The sequence below is a fragment of the Ascaphus truei genome, chromosome 4 (assembly GCF_040206685.1).
Source record: "Ascaphus truei isolate aAscTru1 chromosome 4, aAscTru1.hap1, whole genome shotgun sequence".
Classification (NCBI taxonomy): domain Eukaryota; kingdom Metazoa; phylum Chordata; class Amphibia; order Anura; family Ascaphidae; genus Ascaphus; species Ascaphus truei.
The window spans coordinates 264083962-264108582 of record NC_134486.1 but is presented as its reverse complement, the minus strand read 5'-3'; the positions used below and the strand labels follow the sequence as shown (position 1 = coordinate 264108582).

Here is a 24621-nt window from a genome sequence, read left to right as displayed (position 1 = left end):
GTTCTGAATGACCCCTTGTTGCCTTAAGCTCAAGGTGCACTTGCACCCAAGGAGACCCCATTGCTTCCTACACAGTCTGAGTCATTAGCTAGGCTTGCCTTGGCATCTCATTCTCCTCGCACATTGCTAGATTGTGTTATTTCTTCCTCCATAACAATGCTGGGACCGTCCTCAACCTACGCTTTACAATTAAAACACTAATACCAAAAACATATATCCCGACTTCAGATTATTATTATTAGGTTAATGCTAAACTAAATCTAAACTAATTTGTTCTAAATCAGCCTATGGTTTTTTTTCATCCTTAAAGCTTTCTATTAATTAAATCTTCACAGCAAGATACCTTTTCCCGAATGTCACTCCCATAACTACTGTATATAGTATTAGAAATCCATGTATTCTGAAGTCTATGTGCTTTTTATGTAAATGGTTGGACGCAATATAAATAAAACCTATATCCATGCAGGAAGTATACGAGAGCATGTGTGCACAGATCATGCAATTTAATGATAAGAAACAGAAGAAGAATCAGTCCAAAATACATAAACCTGTCACCTGGTGCTTATGTACTTGAAGCTATAATATGTTATTTATTCTACTAATACCCTGCACCTCTACTTACCAGCGCAATACTTCTATGACACAAACGAAATACCTCTACAACTAAACTATGGTTTAGTTAGTGACAGAATACTGTCCCTCTTTCTGTGCTTAATAATTCACTGTTAGCTTGTTTCTTTTTCAGGACTTCACCATGACTTTGTATCTCAGACACTACTGGAAAGATGCAAGATTATCCTTTCCCAGCACGAACAATCAAAGCATGACCTTTGATGGGAGATTGGTGAAGAAAATTTGGGTTCCCGACATGTTCTTCGTTCATTCCAAGCGATCCTTCATTCATGACACCACCACAGATAATATAATGCTACGTGTGCAGCCCGATGGAAAAGTGCTGTACAGTCTCAGGTAACCTTTTACGTGGTTTTTTTTCTTGTACTATGCCAAAAACAATTTTCAATGCAATGCAATTCATGCCTTGGAAAATAATCTGAGAAGTAGTATCATACAATTCAGTACTAAGCTCTTGTGTAAGCACTCTGTATTTGGATGACAAACTTTTCAGTCTGGCTTTCCTGGGGCACACATTTGGATGTTATATAGTGAATCCACCTTATTATTAGTAATTCAGGTAAAAAAAATATATGTGAGCCTTACAAGGTTCTGGGAATTGTGGGTTGGTGTTTTGACTGGTATCTGATCCTCTCCTTTTCAGTTTAGGGAGATGCAGGGTAACACACACTCAAAGATGCACACAGCATTAACCCAGTCATTTGAATCTGGGATTGTATGTACAGTATTACATATTGCAACTGAATGCCTCCACCCCCCCTTCCCCATAAACTCCACTTTCTGATGAAGGTTCATCATGGCACCTCCATGCTCATAAAATGAAATACAAACGACAGCCAAGTCTAAAATCTTATATATTTAGTGTTAGACGCTTACTCCTGCTCTGAGCTCCAAGTACTAGAATAATTGTTAGAAACCAATTGTATTAAAACTGTTGAATGCATCCCTCTATTCCTATCGTTCACCCATTGCCGCCAGGGGTAGCAGCCGGACCCGGCCTAAGGTTGGGCCCAACTTGCAGCGCCGGCCGAGCCTCCCACAGCCAGCAGGCTCGGGGCATTTGTCCCGGCTCTCCCTCCCCCCTCCAAGTCGGCGGCCCTGCCTCTCTCTCTCTCCTCTTTCTCTAATAAATAGGCAGACAAACTGGAATAGCAAGATGGCCAGTGCTTTTGTTTTTATCTATATAGTATAGTTTTATGCAATATAGTATGGCAGCATACTGTAAAATAAAGCTTACTAACTCTATATGATCTATGTACTATATACTGTACTTTCCTTTAAAAAATGTGAATGTTATAACAGGCAACTGTCTATTATCCATATAAAATTACTTGGAACCAGCTAATCAAACTAAGAGTAAAAGATAGAATTCTCTTTCATATATATATATATATATATATATATATATATATATATATATATATATATTAAAAAAAAATTATATATCTATATATTATTTTTTTTTTTTTAATTCAATGAAAAGTATATATGAAATACAGAAACTCGCACGTGATTTTATTTTAGGGTGACAGTTACAGCGATGTGCAACATGGACTTCAGTCGTTTTCCCCTTGACACGCAAAGTTGCTCCTTGGAGATTGAAAGCTGTAAGTATCTAACTTTTACTCTCTGACATAATGTGCGCACACTACACATTTATGCGATTGCTGTTAACACATGACACAGTCGTTTTGTGAAACAGGAAAAATATATACAAGAAAAATAACAACAAAACAAGACAGTAGTTACACGTCAATATATCATTCCATGTATTGGAAACTTTCACCCTCACTTGGTATTAACAATCTATTCTAGCTCCATGTCGTCTTTTTAGATTCTCCGTTAAACTTTGTGTTTCATTGAATCCCACATTCAAAAGCACAGCAGATATAAATCCCTTTCTGAAATCAGGAAATCTTTAGGTAGATAAATACTTAAATGGTTCCAATATTCAAAGTGAAACCATCCTAAATAGTACAGTATTCATCAGTTTTTATCGGAATTACTGAATGACCAAGAAACTGTTTCCTATATGAGAATCTAGGAGATATGCTTCAATGTGCGGCAAATCTTCCTCTTCCTATGGAATTGCTCTAATTATTTGAGATTATGGGCCTCATGCAGTAAGCGTCGATTATGTGAAATCGGCAATCTTACCGATTAGTCATGTTATTGGCGTTTTTTCCTCTCCGTATGCAGTAAGTGCCGAATACATTCAAAATCAACCCGAAAACAAATCCGCCCACTCTCACGATGATTAGCCGATCACACACAGGTGTATCGGCGTGCGTGGCGGGGTGCTGTTAGGTTGCCCAATCACAAATCTTGCTGAATCAGGCGAAACAAGCATGTTTTGGATTGCGCGCCATATTTAAAGGCAACGTGTACTGCTATTCATTCTCTGTGTTGTTGGGAGTGAGAGAGAGAGAGACGCACAGAGCTGGCTGTTTGAACATTTGCATATTGACGGAGAGACTTGTTGTGTATTGGGTGAGCTTTGTCCATTGTTGTTTTGTTTACATCTTTGTCTTGTTTTATATGTGGAAGTGTTTCGTGTGATTGCCTGTACATTTCTTGTCTGTTTTTTGTGAGTGCTGGAAGTATGCCCGCAAAGCGTGGGAAGAGTGATGCTGGTGGGAGTGGGAGTGCTACTCGTGCGAGTACGCGTCGGAGTGAACGTACTGTTCAGGGGAGTGATGTTGCTGAGAGTGAGAGTGGTGTTGCAGGGAGTGGGAGTGCTGGTGCTGCGAGTGGTGTTGCTGGGAGTGGGAGTGCTGTTGCTGGGAGTGGGAGTGCTGTTGCTGGGAGTGGGAGTGCTGTTGCTGGGAGTGGGAGTGCTGGTGCTGGGAGTGCTGGTGCTAGGAGTGTGAGTGCTGGTGCTAGGAGTGGGAGTGCTGGTGCTGGGAGTGCTGCTGGTGGCGCAGTTGCTGATGGGGTGGATGGTGGTGGCGTGCTTGCTGGTGGGCAGCTTTTGGAGGCTCTTCCATTGGAAGAAGGAGAGTCCAGTCAGCACCAACCAAGCTCTGACCCTAAACCTGCTCGGAAGAAACGTGTGGAGAAGCCACGTAATCCTCGCTTCAATGACCAGGAAAATACAGCTCTTGTCACTGGCATTCTGGAGCACTATGACAGTATATATGGACATTTACTAGGTAAGTGTACCTTTACATTTATTATTCAAATACATGTGATCCTAGGTCATCTGAGTTTTGTTCATATGCAAATATGGGTTCAGAATATCTTTCTATGTTAATTAGTCTGGAAACACAGCTTTTTATCATGCCTTACAAGGACAACTAAACACAGGCGGTCAATTTGCCATAACTGCATACAATATGAATGCAACCTTGCTTACATGTATAGGTTTAGTAGTGAATGCTCATGTGCTTCACATATTACACATAAAACAGCATGTTTGCTATCTCTTGGAACAGCTAGCAGTGTAGGAAACTGGTGCTTCTATTATTATTCATTTACCTCATATATTTTATATGTTTTTCAAGGGCGGACAAGTTCAGCAAGCAGAAAAGAAATGTGGGACACAATAGTCATTGGTGTCAATGCGTGTGGGAATCATGTGAGGGACAAGCGGAATTGTCACAAGAGATTTGATGATATTAGGTCCAAATTGAAAAAGAAAATACAACACCAACGCGTGCATGCTACTGGCACTGGAGGTGGGCCCACACCACAACGTCTCATATTAAGTCCATTGGAGGAGCTGCTTCGGGCAAAATTACTTCCCGTCGTCGTGGAAGGCTTACCTGGTGACCGTGATATAGGAATTTACCCCTCACAATTTCCACCAGGTGAGAAATATTACTGTACTAGGCGTGTCGTTGCTTACAGTTATTTTGCATAGTTACACTGCTTTTTATACTGTCTTCACAATATAAGCATACCTGCATCTATATATGTATATGTCTGATTCTGTATATATATATATATATATATCTAAATAGACATATATGTTGTAGTCCTACTAAAAGCAGTAACTAATATAGCACGTGCCATTGCGTGCTCATTTACATGTGAATTCCCAAAATGCATTGCTGCAGTGGAAGCAATTGATGGTGGGCGAAGATGGGGAACAACAGGGTAGTACACATGTGTAACACATGTTAATGAGAAATTATTACTAGCTACAGGTACAGAACAGAAATATGTAGAATATTATTGTGTATTTATTTATTTTACTCCGACAAACATGACATTACTGCCTATTTTAAGCATGCATCAAATATATTGCATGCAACGGCCTACAAACATCACTTGCACTAACACATCTATAGTTGTTTATGAAAAGGTCCATTTTTGCTTTAAGTCATATACAGACAGCATAATGAGGCACACGTATCATATTTTATGTCATTGTTTTCATAACTTCAAAACTGCACACGACTATTTAGCTCATCTACCATTGTGTTAAAGCAGCTGCAATTAATATCTCATCACAGCATACACTTCAACAGAGGGGGTGGGGTTCAGCACACACACTAATTACAGCCTCATTTTAGGGGCAACTTAGTTCACACCATTTTCACCTGTTTCAAGTAATTGAAAGGTGTGGCTCATTAGGCTTTTTGGGGAAGGGAATACCGTTCTTACAACCTGACTAGCACAACTGAAGTTAATCACACTCATTTGAAAGCTTCACTTTAGCTACTAAATGCCCCAACAACTCATTACTTATCAAACCGTACGTCACACATTAGTTCACTCATATCTATAGTTGAACTACTATCAACGACACATTATCACACACTGCATGTGTTGTCTTGTTTAGTCACAGCCACATTCATGTGTGCCACATCTTATATTAATGTACCACACATATCCTCTACCAAAAGCAACACTTTTTGCAATATGACCACCTTCATGATAACCATTGTGAATGGTCATCTCATGATAGTTATGTACATTATGATACTGATATCACTACACAACATATGATTTTTATGTACAAATTTAATGTATTTTTCCTCACGCATTACTGCAGAACCATAGTATGTTGTATGTTAGGGAACTCAAAACTTCTAAGTACACAGGCATGTACATTGTTATTACAACTATTTATGTTCACTTTCACACACACATTTTGGGTTAAGGAAATGATGCTGTTAGGTACTCATAAATACAGAACATACAATAACTGTTTGTTCAATATTTACACATGTAAATGTAAAACTTATGTTATTGTTATATATAGTTGCCCCTGAAGGACATGTGTCACCTGAGACTGAACAAGTGTCTTCACCTGGGTCAGCCAGCTCAACACACCTAGAAGGTGAGTGTATCAGTTGGTGGCCATATAATATGTGCTCTTCTATATGTTATGTTGTCATGTTCATTATTTGTTTTGCACATCTTCTTTAAATAGGATTACTTAGTGTCAGTGAAAATGAAGTGTAAGGCAACTTGTATTGTGTTAGTGATGTTAACTATCATGTAGGAGTTGTGAGTTTACAGCAAGTTTTCATTCACTCATATTTCATTCTGAGTCCAAACATTATTCTTAAGTCAAGGTAGTTTTTAATGTGAGGTTATAAAACGTATGGAAACATGTTAGTTGTTACTTATGACACAGTACAATTACATAGTAACACAGCAGAGATTAACATGACATTTAATAATTTGTACATTTATTTGTAGAACATGATGAAGAGGATTAGGATGATGATGATGATGATGACGCCACCGCCATACACACACAAATAGAAGCAAGTGACCATGAAGACGTTCCAATTGAAACTGTTTTACCGGCAAATCGTCCAGCAAATACGACATACGATGCAATTGTAGCTTCTGAGGGAAAAATTGTGGAAGCAGAAAATCGTCGCCATTCTGACTTCATGACAGTGCTGGAAAGGATGATTGCACTGCAGGAAGAAACAGTTTCACAATTGGCACATCTCCACAGAGTCTTCATTGAAGTGCCGAAACAGTTGCAAAAAATCAACACCTCATTCGAAGCATTAGTTGTTCAGCAAACACAAGCTAATTACTGGAGAATGACTAATGTACCACAATTCAACACCTCCCAGCCAGGATCTGTTCATGCAGGTCAGTTTTCACCACATTCATCTGATATTCATTCACCAGGCCCAAATGTTACCGGTCAAGTAGCAGAGATTGCTGTGCAGGTTCCTGACGACATACTACCACTGCCATCTGTACAAAATCAGCAGCTGACACCTACAAAGGAGCCCACAAAAACAAAATACAAGCAGTTACTACTGACCAGTTTTTGGTCAAAAACAACAAAAGACACACATGAAACAGACCAACCATCACTTGTACAGTGTCTACCAACTTGCTCACAGTCACTACCCAAAAGCCCTGTAGGTGAATCACTGCCCAAAAGCCCTGTAGGTGAATCACTGCCCAAAAGCCCTGTAGGTGAATCACTGGCCACAAGCCCCGTAGGTGAACAGTCACTGCCCAAAAGCCCTGTAGGTGAGTCACTGCCCACAAGCCCTGCCCGTGAAGTGCCAGAGGCCACTCAAAGTGGCTCTGCTGTGCCTAAAGTTGGTGGCAAAAGAAAAAGGAAAATTCAAGAGACAACAAGCAGGCCTGTTACTCGCTCGCAAAAGGAACAAAAAAAATAAATGTTATAATTCAGAAAATATGTCTTTGGCCTTGTTTTGTTGACTTCACATTATCTAATTACTATTGTATGTATGCTGAAGACTGTGTTGTTTCCAAACTTTCAAGTATGTTCTTGTACACGTGAAGTTTTGGAAATGTTAACACTCAATTAATGAATAGTGTTATAAATATTTATGTATTAATCGTCTGTTCAGTAATGGTCCACCTGGAACCAGTTGCAAAGTTTAGAGAAGCTGCCATTGACTTTGCAGCAAAACATTGCATTTGGGTGTGTTAATTGATGTAAGAATTGCATATGCATATTAGTCACATGCATTTATAAAAACACATAAGTAACTGCAAACATCTTTCTTGTACGTGTACAGCAGGATTATGTGTAAATTATTACTTACCTTTGCCTTGCTTGGGCATTCTAATTTTGTCCTTTAATCATTTGTGTGTTCTTGTTTCAATAACATCTCAGAATGTATAAAAATATATATACACACACACACACAGTGTGTGTGTGTGTGTGTGTGTGTGTGTGTGTGTGTGTATATATATATATATATATATATATATATATATATATATATAGTACTATATAAACTGGTATACATGTATTTTACAAACTAATACACTTCATGCTTCCTTGTGAAAGCACACTATTTTAATAATACAGGCATAATGTTTGAGAAATATCCTAAGTATGAGACTCTAACAGTATTGTGCTTAAACAAATGTTTATTACTTCATTCAATCATGTTTCTCACCATTTAAATAGGTTTCATACAAGGTATACTTACTGCCATCAATGTTGTGTGTACTCCTGCAATATTAAAAAAAAAAAAATATAATATAATATATAAATATATATATATTTTTATAAGAGAGATATATTTAGATATATATATATACACACGTATTTAAACTCATGCAGACAGGGAGTTAACCAGACTTTCACATACACACAGAAATGTAAGCGGGGAAAAAACATTTCTTTTTGCAGGTGTGTGTTTGTACTGATATGCCTGGCTAAGAACTATTTTCACACAGTGGTCTTTGTTAGTTTTCAAAAAAACACTATGTGAACGATTTCAAAGTCTAGGGATGTTTTTCAGAAACGAGATAAAAGAAGGAGAAATGTTTCTCCCACAGTCCCATATCACTAACCACAACTGTTAACCCAATTAGATTTACAAAGCCAATTGGCGTTTGAAATAAGGAGTCAAAGTAGTTAGTTTTGATGACCTTGACAAGGAAAAACAGGAGTTTGTTAGCCATTCAGCACATTCATTTTGATGAGCAAATAACACAGACCTGCACACAGCTTTTGTGCTACTCAGACATGGCTGATGAATTCGTTACCAATATTAATCCCCTTTTAGGGTATAAGTACATGATCTGTGAAGCCATCTTGAACAGTCGCGGACAGAAAGCAAGCACACGCCAAATTCATTCATTTCATTCGAGCAAAATATCCTTATTACCAAGACCGTAAGCATGCACGGAATTTTAATTCCTCAATAAGATTCACTTTATCAAGTAATGACTTTTTTGAACGTGACCAGGATAAGCTACAACACACCTATGGTTTCTGGAAGATTGCCCAGGAAAAACAATTTCTCCTGAAAGACGGCACTTATATTGTCGTGAAAGGCATATTTATTCCTAATGGCAATAGCAATGTATCCGCTACTACTGATCCGTTTGAATCGATACGTGCTGCAATATCTGCAGCCTCCATTCCTGAAACCCACATTGTACAAGAACAAAAGTACTATGATTATGTACCAAGCCTTTCAGCTGAAAATGCATTGGAATGGGAACCCGAAGAAATGAACCTACCTCCCGACCAATTATTTGAAGAAAGCAGTGGCGATTCCTATGAGCGCTTCCTGGAGGAGATATGTGTCATACTGGATTCAGCGGTTGGGTCAAGCGTGGATGAAAATGCCTTGCATTTCTGGAGCGACCAGTTGCAGCCAGGCGAAGAGTTAATTCTAGAAGAATGGTAAATATAACAATCGTTATGCGTTGACTCTGCGTTTAAATTTTTTTTTTTTTTGTAACCACCATTTTCACTTTCAATGCGTGGATACAGCGTAACATTGCAGACTGCATAACATGTAGCGATCACAAACAAATTGTTTCCTAATACAATATAGTAGAACCTGAAAGAGTAGTACACATTGCTGACGGTATACATATACGTACTTTCCTATCCCTTTAAACATATTAGCAACATTTTTCCATAACTCTAACACATACCTGTTTTGTTATCATGCAACATCTACAACATTGAAAACCGGGTCCACCACGTATGACGTGGGACCCTTGTCATGGGCCAAGGCGTCCTTAAAAAGGATTACGGATGTAAGTCCCGCCCCCAAGCGACGTGCGCGCCTCAAAGCCTATTGGCTGTCATGTTTTGTTATAGTAACGGTAACTGCAGTGTGTGATGCGTGCGGCTCAGTGTTTGTAGGCGTACCCTGGGCGTTAGCCGAATGTTAATTGAGTGGGAGGAGTGTTAGCGTGCGTTTCACGCTGGCTTAACATGACGTCACACGTATTGCATTTGCGCATTGTGTTATCGGCCGTCCTTTCTGTCCAAACACGTCTGGTTTAAAAGAATACAGATGTACTCGTTTAGAATGATTTTAGTTTCATCTTCATTGTATTTGAAATAAAGATGTGATGTTTACTGGTATTTTCTACATGTATTGAACGCACAACGTTCGCTTTGTTTTGCGCATGCGCTAACAGTTAGTGGAGCCAAGCGTGAAGTGCGTGCGCACACTAAGATGTGCGCGCACATTTTTCAGTATACAGGCAACGTTCACTTCATATACATAGTTATGGCTGCTACAAATGATAATAAAAATTACATACTGATGTACACTTGTAGTTGTAACATATAAATGAGTGACGTGTGTATGTACACAATCATATAGAGCTGTGTAACGCGTTGTCACGGATACATATATAGTAAGGTGCCATATTTGACCATCATGTGTTTGCTGTATTTCAGAGATGTCGGGGAAGATACAATCGGATCAATGTATGATTTCAGAAGAGTCTACCTTTATATGAGATGATTGTGAGGAGGAGCCACCGACTACTATACTACATATGGAACTAATTTTATATTGCTTGCAGCGCTTATTAACAAACAATTAAAAAAGTGATACCCTTATGCCTATATTGCATAAGCACTTAATTAACATAATGATGTTGCAAAATAGTGCCTATTGAATTTTTCTTGAGTGTTCTTTAATGACTACTAACATTTTATGACATGGTGTGTTTTTTATATAACAACCATTCCCACTCTGCTAACACATTTGTGTATTCTATTGTGTAATGGAACGTATGACTGTCGAAACTATGTAACAATAATAATAATATGAGCATGTTCATGTATAGGGCTGCTAGTTGTACGCAGCGATTTACAGACACATGTTTCAGCCTGAGGTCCCTGGCCCGTGGAACGTACAAATGTTTTTTTGCCGCATGAGGCACAGGGAGATAAAGTGACTTGGCCAAGGTCACAAGGAGCCCACACCGGGAATTGAACCAGACTCCCCTGCTTCAAACTATCAGTGCCAGTGTGTGTCTTTACTCACTGAGCCACTCCTTCTCCCAATGTAAAGGACACTTACAACCAAGTAGCCATTTATATTTAAAATCTCTTGTTACATGGGTATGTAGATAAAATGGTTTGGGACTGTAGCAAATAATGTTACTGGCCAGATGTTATGGTCCCCTCCAATGCATGATGTTCTGAATATGACATCACCATCATGTTATGAAGTACGTTTCTGTGTATATTTCATTAACCTAACTAACTATAGTTTACGGTGTTTATTAATCGTTTAAAAATACATAGTATAGTCAATATGATGATATAAGCTACCATAATAAAGCTGGTGTTATCATTTGTCGGTGTTATACATGGATCCTACACCAATTGATAGAGACACAAACAGTTGTCTTAAAAAGTGTGTCTATGCTAGTGATGAATGTGCTCCCGTAAGTAAACAAATAAGTACAGTTATCCCCTTTTCTCCAAACACCTCTATATTACATTAATGGAAATTATAAGGAAACATACATAAAATGTGATGAAATGTGAGTAATCATTTTGTAATACAATGCACATGATACCTCAAGAGTAGCTAAATGCATATACATGATACAGAAAGTACATATATGTAACATTTGTGTTTAAACCAATATGTTGGGTTTTTAGTTCAAATAATTATAGGAAGATTGAGGTAGCCACATCTTATGAGAGATGTCAGCAAATATACATACCATGATCAGTCATACTGCAAATATACCTATAATGCAAAGGAACAATATATAAATTGCAAACATTGACATGCCATCTTCAGTACCGTAAACAACACATCAAAGTGTGTATTTGGTGTTAAATGTGCAACACCATGTATATTTAATGACATTCAAAATGTAAATGAGCCTGGTGTACACATCATATGGATGTACATGTTACACTGCACCAATAACATTGTATGTAAGCATACTAGAAGCATGAATGAGTATGGGCATAATATGTGTATTGTGTTAGCATAAGGAACAACACAATGCTAAAATATTAGTGCTTTGTTACCCCAGTTGTATTCACATACACACAACTAAAGTACAATTGAAGAGGGATTATATAACCTGTGCAACAATAACATACCGGTGCCACATCCCTTTGTGCACACAGCAGAGAAAAGAAAGGTGTGCAACCCATATTCATCTGTGTCCTAACAGAAGGTTATATAAAAAAAAATTATTGTTAAGATAACATAATGTAAGTATAAAAGTAGAACTTGGAACATATCTGTTTTTACTTACAAGAAAAAAATGAATTGATGAGATTCTGGCGTGTCTGGCCACCACTGGCTGTTTGTTCATTTTCAGCAGCTACATGGGTGGGATGCTCGTCTACCAAAGGCTCAGCTAGGTCTGATTGTACATTGTGCCTGAGTGCAACATTGTGCAAAATGCAACAGGCAAGGATAATATCAGAGACTTTTTGAGGCTTGTATAGAAGAGCCCCACCAGTTCTGTCCAGACACCTAAATCTGGTCTTGAGTAGGCCAAATGTCCTCTCTATAACAGATCTTGTAGATATATGGGCTGCATTGTACCTCTCCTCTGCTTCAGTTTGAGGGTTTAGCACCGGAGTCAAGAGCCACGGCCTAATTCCGTATCCTGAGTCACCTATAATGAATGGAGCACACATAAGCTTACATTAGTGATCAAATTCTACAATGCCAACATTCCTAAATAAAAATGTGTTTTGTGTTATAACATGTAAATGTGTACTCACCCAGCAGCCAACCATATTCAAAATGTCCCTCTTCGAACGCATGGAAGACTGAAGATAGAGGAATCGTGAATCCTCAGGATAGAGGAATCGTGACTGGAACCAGGGAATTTGGGTACCACATGCATTATCCTCATCGTGGCATCACATACCACCTGTACATTGAGTGAATGGTAGTGCTTCCGATTGCGGTACACATGCTCACTCTGACTAGGTGCAATCAAAGCAACATGTGTGCAATCGATTGCACCCAGCACACATGGTATCCCTGCTATATTATAAAAGCCAGTCCTGACTTCCAGCCACTCTGTCGCCTCTGTAGGAAAATGAATATAATTCCTAGCGCGTCTATTGAGTGCATAGAGAAACTGGGTCAAGGCCCGCGAGAATGTAGATTGCGAGACCCCGCCCACTATGCCCACAGTTGTCTGGTATGACGCGGAAGCAAGATAATGTAATGAGCACAGCATTTTAACAAGCCCAGGGACTGCACGACCTCTGGCTGTGAAAAAATCTAAATCTCCCCTTATCTCCTGATAAAGAGCTAAGATTGCTGCTGAACTCAAACGATAGCGACTTACAATCTCCTCCTCACTCATCCCATCTAACAGGGTTCTCTCCCTGTACAGACGCGGACGAGGCACAACTTGTCTCCTCTGTCTTCTCCTCTGATCTCCTGTCCCTCTCCCTGTCCCTCGGCCTGTCCCTCTCCCTGTCCCTGTCGTATCCGCGTCACTGTCCCTGTCACTGTCCCTCGGTGTGTCCCTCCCTTGCCCTATATGATTGTCTTCATCATCAAGCATGTCATAGAAAAGAATGTTCCTCCGTCTCCTAAACAATCTCAACATTTTGAAATGAGTAGCTGTGAATGAGCAGGTAATGGGCGTCCTTTAAATAGGTATAATGATGTCAGGTGACATAGTAAAATGCAAGGTTTTACATGAACATAATAAAGTACTTGTGTGGCAAGCTGTGTGCAGTTGTTGTGTGTATTCTGCAGGGAATGATGATATTTGCCAATGATGTGACGTGATGCTTTGTAGAAACATTGCTTGCAAATAAATAGTTGCATGTGCAATGCATGTAAAACTTGTGAACGCAAGAGTCAGTCATGTAATGAGACAAAAAGGCTGAGATTGATGTGGGAAAAGTTTTGTGTAACATGTGTAATTAGCCATGTTATTGTGACATGTTGCCAACAATGAATAGTCGTGTGCATATGCATGCATTTCTGTAAGGAGGATAGTTGCTATAGAATGAGTTAACAAGGTGTCCCAATGCTGAATTACTGTACATGTGTGTATAAGTTAGGTTGAAGTGCTTGTAATGCTACGGTTACAATGTAAACATGCAATGTGATTGAGCGTCCAATAAGTGACGTCATGAAAATAGGGAGGACCAAACGTAGATGTAAACATGAGAATTTAGATGTACATGAACGTTTAAAGATGCGTGACACATTACAAGCATTGTGTAATGTAAAGGAACATGAATATACGGTGTATGTGTGACATGTGTGACATGTGTAACATCATGTAAACAATTGTCGATCAATGCAGTAAAATGTGTGCTATGATGTGAGGTTCTCCTTTAAGAGTTGAGTATAGTATTTTCCCTTGCCACATCATCACATGATGAGTAATGTGACCCGCAAATGCTGCAAACATGTAAAAGTATAATGTTATGCAAATAATACACGTCAGCCGTGACACAATGCAGGGAATGCCCCCCACACTGTAATGCAAATGACGTTTGTATTGTGAGCAATGAAACGTAAACAGTACTATACTGTTATACGTCCCCGCTCCATTGACTCCATTGATGTACAGAAGATTTTTTTTTTCTAAGTGCCGTTCCGGCAGCCTTAGCGATCGTTCTCCCGTCCAAACTGCCAACTTTAGTTGGCGAGAGAAATCGGCCATAACATCTCAATTTCGTAGTGCCGATCAGCCCCGATAAGCTGATTTTTTTTGTTGAATCCAGCCGATTTAAAAAAGTGGCGATCAGTGGCGAAAACAGGCTTATCGGCAGCCGACTGGCCATAACAAAATAATCGGCTCCGAAACCTGGCGAAATCAAGCACTTATCGGCGCTTACTGAATCTCAAACCCAATTTTGGCTATAAAATGGTGATAATTCCCTTATCAACGCTTACTGCATGAGGCCCTATGTCTCTCTTGCAGTCATTTACACACGACAGAGCATTTTCACTTTCTTTTGGCATTATACACATATTATTGAAATCAGGTCAAAATGATAAGTAGCATAATCTTCTCAGTGAGAAACCAGCATTCCTTTGTGACCAGACAGGAGTACCTTCTTACTCTGGAGATGGTTATACTGCCGCTGAATACTTCTCATTGACTTTGCAGTGCACCTACTGTATGGAGATTGACTGTTTTGAGTGCACATTTTTGTGTATATTACATACAACTATTACAAGTTAGAGAGTTTCCTCCCTAAAATGCACCTTCAGAATCTTACGCTAAGATCTAAGCAAAAGAGCTAGTCCTGTAATCAAAGGAGGATAAACGGTCTAATGCACATCACATAAATAAGCAATAATATTATATTCAAATAATACATATATCTGCACACTCCAGTATTATTATTATTTATTTGGAAAGCGCAAACATATTCCGCAGCGCGGTACAATGGGGGTACAGAGTTATGTATATTACATAAACAGAATGACATACCAAATACGGGCAAACAAATGCAAACAGATACAAATGGTAAGGAGGGTGCAGTAACATATTTAAAATGTCCAGCTGTACAAATTCACTATGTAGCTTCTTCTCTGTTCTCAAATCACACTCTTAGATGCCTACACAGAAGATGACCTCATGCTCTACTGGAAGAACGGCAATGACTCCTTAAAAACAGATGAACGGATTTCCTTATCTCAATTTCTTATCCAGGAGTTTCACACCACTACAAGACTAGCTTTCTATAGCAGTACAGGTAAAGGTATTTAACTATATGAAATGTATCGTTGCAATTTGAGAACACTGTACAAGTACAGAACAAACAGCAAGTTGTTTTTAGTTTTATTAAAGTTATATCATTCACAACAACAAAAAATATTATATTGTGATTTATAGGTCAGTCTACATATTTATTAAAGTGATTATGTTTATAGTATAAGATCCAAATCATTAATTGACTGACTAACGGGTTGATAAAAGGGTTCTTGCTTTTAACTATTCACGGATGTTTATGAATGATTTTTTAACTCCGTTGCTTAAGTTGTATTACTGTAGTTTGACTGCGGTCTGGGGGGGGGTCACCACTCATGCCTCGGTTTGGCCTCCTTGGTGATTGACATCTAGGAGGTTACTTCCAGGCATTGGGGAGTGGGACTTCTGGTCTGCTGTCTTTCTATATATTTTAACCACAGGGAGAGAGACCGTACTTCTTGACAAAGTGCACGCATGCGCGAAATGCATCAGAGGATGTCTCTCACATATTTCTGTGTGATACCATGTTGTTGATGGTTCATTAATGGATACTTATTTCACCATTTGAGCACTCCAGCCTCCGTCATTTCAATACCCATTTGAGAAGCAGTGCATCACCTATACTGGTCCCCACTGGACAGCACTTCCCGTTAAAAGAAATGTACAAGAAGCATATTCACTCATAAATCTAGCCCTTCATCAACAACATTGATTATTAAGCTATTTCAGTACTTTAATCAACTGCATGTTCACTTGCAATCCTTTCAGTTTCTTTGCAGATACACAGTGCTTCATTGTGAAATTGTCAGCCCTTTTTCTTTTGGGTGAAATACCGATGAACATACTTTGTTACTGAGCCCTCTTAAAGATAAATGCTACGGATAAATATTCCAACTGACAGCATTCTTTCCCTTTACAAGAGGCACTGTTTAAATATTCTATGATTTTTATGTTGTCCTTATTGCAATTTGATATGAAACATTGATATGCTGTCAACTAACTGCCCAGTTGCTAGAAAAACGAAATGTTCCGTGCCTCGGAGGCAGGAGAAACACAATGGGATATTCCAGACTGACAACTTAAACATATACTGTATATTTATATACATTCATAGATTGTTATATCTCATACAAATAAACTTGTTTGCCTTTTATATCCTGGTCACATGCTTGGACACTACAGTATGTGGTCCAAATGGAAAAGGGAAAGTAGGGAAACTGAAAGAAAAATGGGGAAAAAACGACATTTGACAGTAAAGGTTGTTAGGGGTCTATTTACTAAAGGCTGTCAGCTGTAAAACTGGGGCAAGGAGAATGCAAACAAAAGCAACATACATTTAGCAAAGTGAAGGACTAACATTGCATTGGAAGCAATTGAAATATTTCCTGTGTTGTTGCTAGGGAGACTTGAGTAAAAACCCCTATTAATAACTAGAAGATCTGGGCACGTTCAATCGCCCTTACATAGAGCTGTGTTTCTCAACTCCAGTCCTTAAGTCCCACCAACAGGTCCGCTTTTAAGGATATCCCAGCTTCAACACAGGTGGCTCAATCAAAATGACTCAGCCACTGATGGAGCCACCTGTTTTTAAGCAGGGAGATCCTTGAAACCTGACCTGTTGTTGGGACTTGAGGACTGAAGTTGAGAACCACTGACGGACGACTGGGACATCACTATGAAGTGCTTGTAATCTGAGAAGACTTGACACGGGTGAATTATATTCTTTCTTTATCTGCAGGGTGGTACAATCGCCTCTACATTAACTTCACCCTGCGCCGTCACATCTTCTTCTTTCTGCTCCAAACGTACTTCCCGGCTACCCTGATGGTCATGCTGTCCTGGGTATCATTCTGGATAGACCGTAGAGCCGTCCCCGCAAGAGTTCCTCTAGGTAAAAGAAAAGCTGTAGTTAGCCTAATTTTGGTACTGATGTGTGGATTTTCTAGGGCAGAACCCTTTAAGAATGTGTTGTGAATCCATTGAGCCCTGGGCTACCTATGCTATGTACCTAAAACTATCGCTTTTTTAGAGATTACATTTCTAAAGCAAGAGTAAGGCTTAATGCACTATTTAGTAGCATTTTCTTTTTCTTATCCTCTTACATCTTCAGTTATTTTTTGCCTAAACATCTGGAGTAGACTGTCTAGTATGTGAGTGAATACTGTGGCCCAGATGCAGAGGTTTGTTACCTCTGTGCTAGTAGTGGGCCCTTATCAAAATCGTTAACAACCGTTGTTTTCCCTGAGGTTAATAAATATCCACAAAGCTAATTATGTGCAAAAACAACAGCCATTGTGGCTCATTAGCACAGGCCCATATTAGTCACAGGAAACTTGGAGCACCGCTTACATCTGTATGAGAAAACGTTGGTGAGGGCCCCTGGGCTCCGTTATGTAGCTGTTTGCCTAATGATCCAATAAATCAATTTTTATATGGGTTGCACACTCTCTTTGCCATTTGTTTTCTCATACGGATGTAAGTGGTACTCCAAGTTTCCTGCGACTAATATACCTGCTAGCTGAGGAAATCGGAAGCACACCCAAATGGAGGAAAATCATCACCCTCTCATGGGAGTTTATCATTCTACATTTAAACATCAACTAGGGGGGAGAATGCTAAAAAGGTTGGAGGAGATTTTAAACTAGGATGGAGGGGGGAGGGAATGAAACAGATAATGAACTAAATGGAATAGAGGAGGATACAAGGTGGTATGGAGGTAGAATGGGGGTAGAATGGGGGCAAGTGTGAGTTTGACAAGCAGAAAACTTCTAAAGACTAAACCAAGTGGGTGCAGAAAGGAAGGAGCAGATAAGATAATAGTACAGGCTGAAAAAAAACTTAAATGCATGCTTGCTAATTGTCACGGTAACTTGTGATAGGACATAATATACACCAAATATCTGGGTTGAATTGAACACGACTTAGATATAATAAATATAGTTTATTCCTTAAAGAAGGAGAGCACACAAGACGATACAAATAACAGACAAGAAATAGCACTTACTTAATGGTTAGACAATGAAGCAATCAGGTACAGGATTGGCAATTCATTCAGCAATACAGGTTCAAATGAAGACATCACGAAAGACACTGGGTATAGGGCTTACACTCGTTTATATGGAGTTTCAGCCCCATACCCTAACCTTGGGCGCCTGAAAGTCTACCAGACTTGGATCTGGCCAGGAAACCCTTTGTCTGTAGGTGTGAATTATGGCACTTACAGACCACTCAGGCTCTGCGTTTCTCCGCCCTATTGTACACAATCAGAGTTCTCAAGTCTTTGATCAGGGGGGCTGTTGTAGACAAAGAGTCGCCCTCCTGAACATTAACATAAAGCAGAGCCAGTAACTTTCCCGGGCTTTTATACCAACCTTGCAAAATAGTATATTCTTTAATATCTACACATATTAAAATAATCCGTTCTGTGGGTCTGAGCGGGCTGAAATTTGCCAGGTCCTCATGCCGGAGGACCCTTGCCATAGTGGCCAAATATCAGCCTTCCACGACCGGAGATACAAAAAACAAGTTAAAATCCCCTATTAACTTTAATGCAGGATTCTCTGCTATAAGCTAAAAGAAATCACTGCATTTCACTCTCCCATTGAAATCAATGGGCTCTGCTGCTATAGGCTTTCAATGGAGCAACTCCGCCATTAAAGTCAATGGGGAAATCACAATTTTCACATTTGCCCATACTCCGTCTGGTTGATCGGAGAGGGCTGGAAATGGCCATGCAATCATGCCGGAGCAGTGACTACATGCAACCAAAATCCCAGCCCTCTGGTACTTACAGAACCAGGGATATGGGTTTTACCTTTACACACTTTCGGACTTAGCCGTTTCAAAGCCATGCGGCTTTCCTCCATTAGAATCAATATGGCCGGCGCCTAGATAGGAAATGCATGGGACGGCACCGCCATAGGATTCAATGGGACCTCCACTACCATTAGAGTCAATGGCGCGACCCTCGTGGCGAGCGCGACCCTTTACGGGGGTCCTTTATTCTCGGACCCGGTGGTGGTCGAGTGTGGGGGTTCCTAGGGGCAGAAAGAATTTTATTCCTGGGTGCCCTAGAACCTAAGTTTCCCATGCCAATTGTATTTGAACTTGAACTAGTGTGATCAAAAGCTCTTTTTTAGATATTGTATCTGCTTCTGCGGTCTGCGGTTTGGATGGCTGCCAACTCGTTCCTGGAGGTCGGCGTCGAGGAATCCCCATTAAAATGAATGGTTCCATTGACTTACAATGGGGAACCGCCGCTCCTCCTCTCAGGCGCCACCTGCAGGTCTTCTACGATAACGGGCCCAAATCGCCGGAATCTCCATAGGGGTTACATGGGCTGTAATGGCGACCTATGGAGAGACTGCAAAATGGAGCCTGCAAAGGCGGGAAAGGGGACAAAGGGCCATAAACACAAAATTAAAGTTAACCCTTTCCCTCCCGCGTGGATCCCAGTGTATGTGTTGGTGCAGACACTGGAATGGGAACAATACATATTCACAGGGGGATACACAGTTGGTGCTGAAGCAGGGGCATAACTACAGTACTGGACATCATTCCAGTTAACCCCTCGCCTCCCAGGTGAGAGCAGGGGGTGGCCAAATGGGGTGTAACTCCTTTAATACCGGGCCAAACCGCCTCTCCCATGACACTAATGCAAGAAGCCTGACAGATACAATGGGAGAGCTTGAATTAATAGCTGCAAGGGAGCAGTATGACATCATAGGCATTACTGAAACATGGTGGGATGAAACTCATGACTGGACGGTTAATTTAGGGGGTTATTCCCTTTTTCGGAAGGATCGAACAAATAGAAGGGGAGGTGGAGTATGTTTATATGTTAAACCGGATCTAAAACCTATTATAAGGGATGATGTTTATGAAGGGAATTATGAAAATGTAGAGGCTTTGTGGATAGAAATTAGCAGTGGAGGTAAAAGTATAAAGAAAATGTTTGTGGGAATATGCTATAAACCACCAAATATCTGAGAGATTGAGGAAGCTAAAATACTTTTGCAAATGGAGAAGGCATCAAAACTGGGTCATGTTTGCATAATGGGGGATTTTAATTATCCAGACATAGACTGGGCCAATGAGATTAGCATTACAATAAAAGGAAACAGGTTTTTGGGGGTGCTTAAAGACAATTATATTACTCAAATTATTGAGGAACCAACCAGGAGAGGGGCAATACTGGATTTGGTCATATCAAACAATGTAGAAGTAATAACAAATATTCAAGGCCTGGAACATTTGGGTAACAGTGATCATAACGGTCTCATTTGAAATAAATTATCAAAAAACAGATTACTTAATTACCTTAAACTTTAGAAAGCAGATTTTAATAAACTGATGTCTAATCTACAAGTAATACACTGGGATTATGTTTTTGCAGGGAAAATGTAGAAGATAAATGGGCAGTCTTTAAAACATTGTTAGAAAAGCACACTTATCAGTGTATTCCCTTGGGTAATAAGTATAAAAGAAATAAGTCAAACCAATGTGGCTAAATAAACAGGTAGGGGAGGAAATGGACAAGAAGAGGAAGGCGTTTAGATTCTTTAAATCAGAAGGGACAGAGACGTCGTATCAGAATTATAAGGAATGTAACAAAAATTGCAAAACGGCAATCAAATTAGCAAAAATGGATAATGAAAAAAGGATTGTAAGAGAAAGTAAGGTCAACCCTAAAAAGTTCTTTAAGTACCTTAATAACAAAAAAATGAGAAAAGAAAATATTGGACCCTTTCAGTGTGAGATGGGTAGGCAGATTATTGGAGATAAGGAAAAAGCAGAGGTATTAAACAAATTATTTGCCTCTGTATTTACCAGGGAAGAATCAAGTTCAATAGTAGTGCCGCAGGAGGAAGCCACAACCTCCATATTAATGAACAATTGGTTAACTGAGGAAGAAGTTCATAAGCGACTTGAAAAAATTAAAGTAAATAAGGCACCTGGCCCCAAAGGCATACATCCAAGAGTTTTCATCAAGGAGTTAAGCTCAGTAATAGCCTAACCATTATATTTAATATTCAAGGACTCCATTTCCACAGGCTCAGTACCACAAGATTGGCGTAAAGCAGATGTGGTGCCTATATTTAAAAAGGGAGCTAGATCACAACCGGGGAATTACAGACCTGTAAGCCTGACTTCAATAGTGGGGAAACTACTTGAAGGTTTAATATGGGATAATATTCAGGAATACCTAATGGAAAATAAAATTATTAGTAATAGTCAGCATGGATTTATGAAGGATAAATCATGCCAAACTAACCTTATATGTTTCTTTGAGGAGGTAAGAAGGAATTTAGACCAGGGTAATGCAGTTGATGTGGTCTACTTAGATTTTGCAAAGGCTTTGGATACGGTTTCACACAAGAGGTTGGTGTACAAAATAAAGAAAATTGGACTCAGTAATAATATATGCACCTGGATTGAAAACTGGTTAAAGGACAGACAACAGAGGGTTGTCATAAATGGAACTTTATCAGGTTGGGCTAAAGTCGTGAGTGGAGTACCTCAGGGATTGGTACTGGGACCCCTGCTTTTTAACTTGTTTATTAATGACCTTGAGGTTGGGATCGAGAGCAAAGTCTCCATCTTTGCTGATGATACTAAATTGTGTAAGGTAATAGAATCAGAGCAGGATGTAATTTCTCTTCAGAAGGACTTGGAGAGACTGGAAACGTGGGCAGGTAAATGGCAGATGTGTTTTAATACAGATAAATGTAAGGTTATGCATTTGGGATGCAAGAATAAAAAGGCGAATTACAAATTAAATGGGGATAAATTGGGGGAATCCTTGATGGAGAAGGATTTAGGAGTGCTTGTAGACAGCAGGCTTAGCAATAGTGCCCAAAGTCATGCAGTAGCTGCAAAGGCAAACAAGATCTTATCTTGCATCAAACGGGCAATGGATGGCAGGGAAGTAAACATTATTATGCCCCTTTACAAAGCATTAGTAAGACCTCACCTTGAATATGGAGTACAATTTTGGGCACCAATCCTAAGAAAATACATTATGGAACTAGAGAGAGTGCAGAGAAGAGCCACCAATTTAATAAAGGGGATGGACAATCTAACTTATGAGGAGAGGCTAGCTAAATTAGATTTATTTACATTAGAAAAGAGGCGTCTAAGAGGGGATATGATAACTATATACAAATATATTCGGGGACAATACTAGGAGCTTTCAAAAGAACTATTCATCCCACGGGCAGTACAATAATAATAATAATAATAGCATGTTCTTGTATAGCGCTGCTAGTTTTACGTAGCCCTTTACAGAGACATTTTGCAGGCACAGGTCTCTGCCCCGTGGAGCTTACAATCTATGTTTTTTGGTGCCTGAAGCATAGGGAGATAAAGTGACTTGCCCAAGGTCACAAGGAGCCGACACCGGGAATTGAACCAGACTCCCCTGCTTCAAACTCTCAGTGCCAGTCAGTGTCTTTACTCATTGAGCCACTCCCTCTCCCTGCAAAGGACTCGGGGCCATCCCTTAAAGCTGGAGGAAAGGAGATTTCACCAGCAACAAAGGAAATGGTTCTTTATAGTTAGGGCAGTTAAAATGTTGAATTCATTACCCATGGAGACTGTGATGGCAGATACAATAGATTTGTTCAAAAAAAGGTTGGACATCTTTTTAGATAGGAAAGGTATACAGGGATATACCAAATAAGTATACATGGGAAATATGTTGATCCAGGGATTAATCCGATTGCCAATTCTTGGAGTCAGGAAGGAATTTATTTTTCCCCTTATGAGACATCATTGGATTATATGACTGGGGGGTTTTGTTTGCCTTCCTCTTGATCAATAAGTAAGTATAGATAAAGGATAAAGTATCTGTTGTCTAAATTTAGCATAGGTTGAACTTGATGGACGTACGTCTTTTTTCAACCTCATCTATTATGTAACTATGTAACTGCATTTAATCCACATCGATACATGTATGCTTGGACACTATTAAGTGAGGATTCTTACAGCAGTGAAGGTGGAATCCTGACCAGCTAGTCGATTTACATAGTGGATGGTTGGTGTTATGCAGATGATACTCCAGGGTGTTACACCAGAAGAGACTTATCTATGTGAAGGAATTGTGCTTATTATTAGCTATTGATGGCATAAATAGAGCACCATACAGTTTTTTGATTTATTTATTAGCACAGGCCCAACATAATGTTAAAGTTAGCAATGCCTTGCGTTAGCTTCACATAACATGCCTCACGTTACGCCTCTCTTACCTAAAGGTGGTGTTAGTCCTATCTAGACACTGAAATATGGGTTTTGCGGGAGAGGGGGGGAGGAGGGGGATAGTGAAGGTGAGAGGGTGGGGGGGAGAGGCAGAGGGAGGGATCTGGATGGGAGAAATGCCACATTTACGTACTATGAACTAACGTCTCGTTAAATCCCTGCGTTAACTATAATGGATATACTGTAGTGAGAGAAAGTTTGTGAACACCATAGGATTTTCACATATTTCAAACCTAAAATGTGATTAGATCTTATTCTACATGCTAATAATATATAAAGATAACCTGATCAAACAAATGACACAAATACCATGATATTTTTTTCACCATTTATTTATCCACATACTGTATGATTCAACATTTAATATCCATGTGTGAAAAAGTATGTGAACTGTTAGATTCAGTACCTGGTGGCACCCCCTTGAACAGCAATAACTTCAGCTAAGCATTTCCTGTAATGCTGGTCAGTCTCTCGCATCGGTTTTGAGGAATTTTGGCCCATTCCTCCTTGCAGAACTGCTTCAACTCAGTGACAATTTCCAGGTTTCATTGCATGGACAGCTCGCTTCAGGTCCTGCCACAACATTTTAATGGGGTTTAGGTCTGGACTTTGACTAGGCCATTCTAAAACATGGAATTTCTTCTTCTGCAGTCATTCATTTGCAGGTCTGCTTGTATGTTTAGGATCATTGTCTTCTAATGACCCACTTTCGCTTCAGCTCACAGACGGATGGGCTGACATTCTCCTCTAGAATCTATTGATACAATGTAGGATTCATGGTTGTATCAATAATGGCAAGCCATCCATGTCCTGAGGCAGTAAAGCAGCCCCAAATAATCACAC

The 24621-nt window shown here is 39.6% G+C and overlaps 1 protein-coding gene across 1 annotated transcript in view; it reads left to right on the top strand.

Annotated features, from left to right (window-relative positions):
- Nucleotides 1-24621, top strand: part of LOC142493411 (gamma-aminobutyric acid receptor subunit rho-1) — a 35887-nt gene that overhangs the window by 1585 nt on the left and 9681 nt on the right. Inside the window, exons 2-5 of the mRNA XM_075597440.1 lie at nt 746-969; nt 2158-2240; nt 15386-15526; nt 17261-17413. Of these exons, the coding sequence (XP_075453555.1) occupies nt 746-969; nt 2158-2240; nt 15386-15526; nt 17261-17413 (601 nt within the window). The remainder of the gene's footprint in view (nt 1-745; nt 970-2157; nt 2241-15385; nt 15527-17260; nt 17414-24621) is intronic.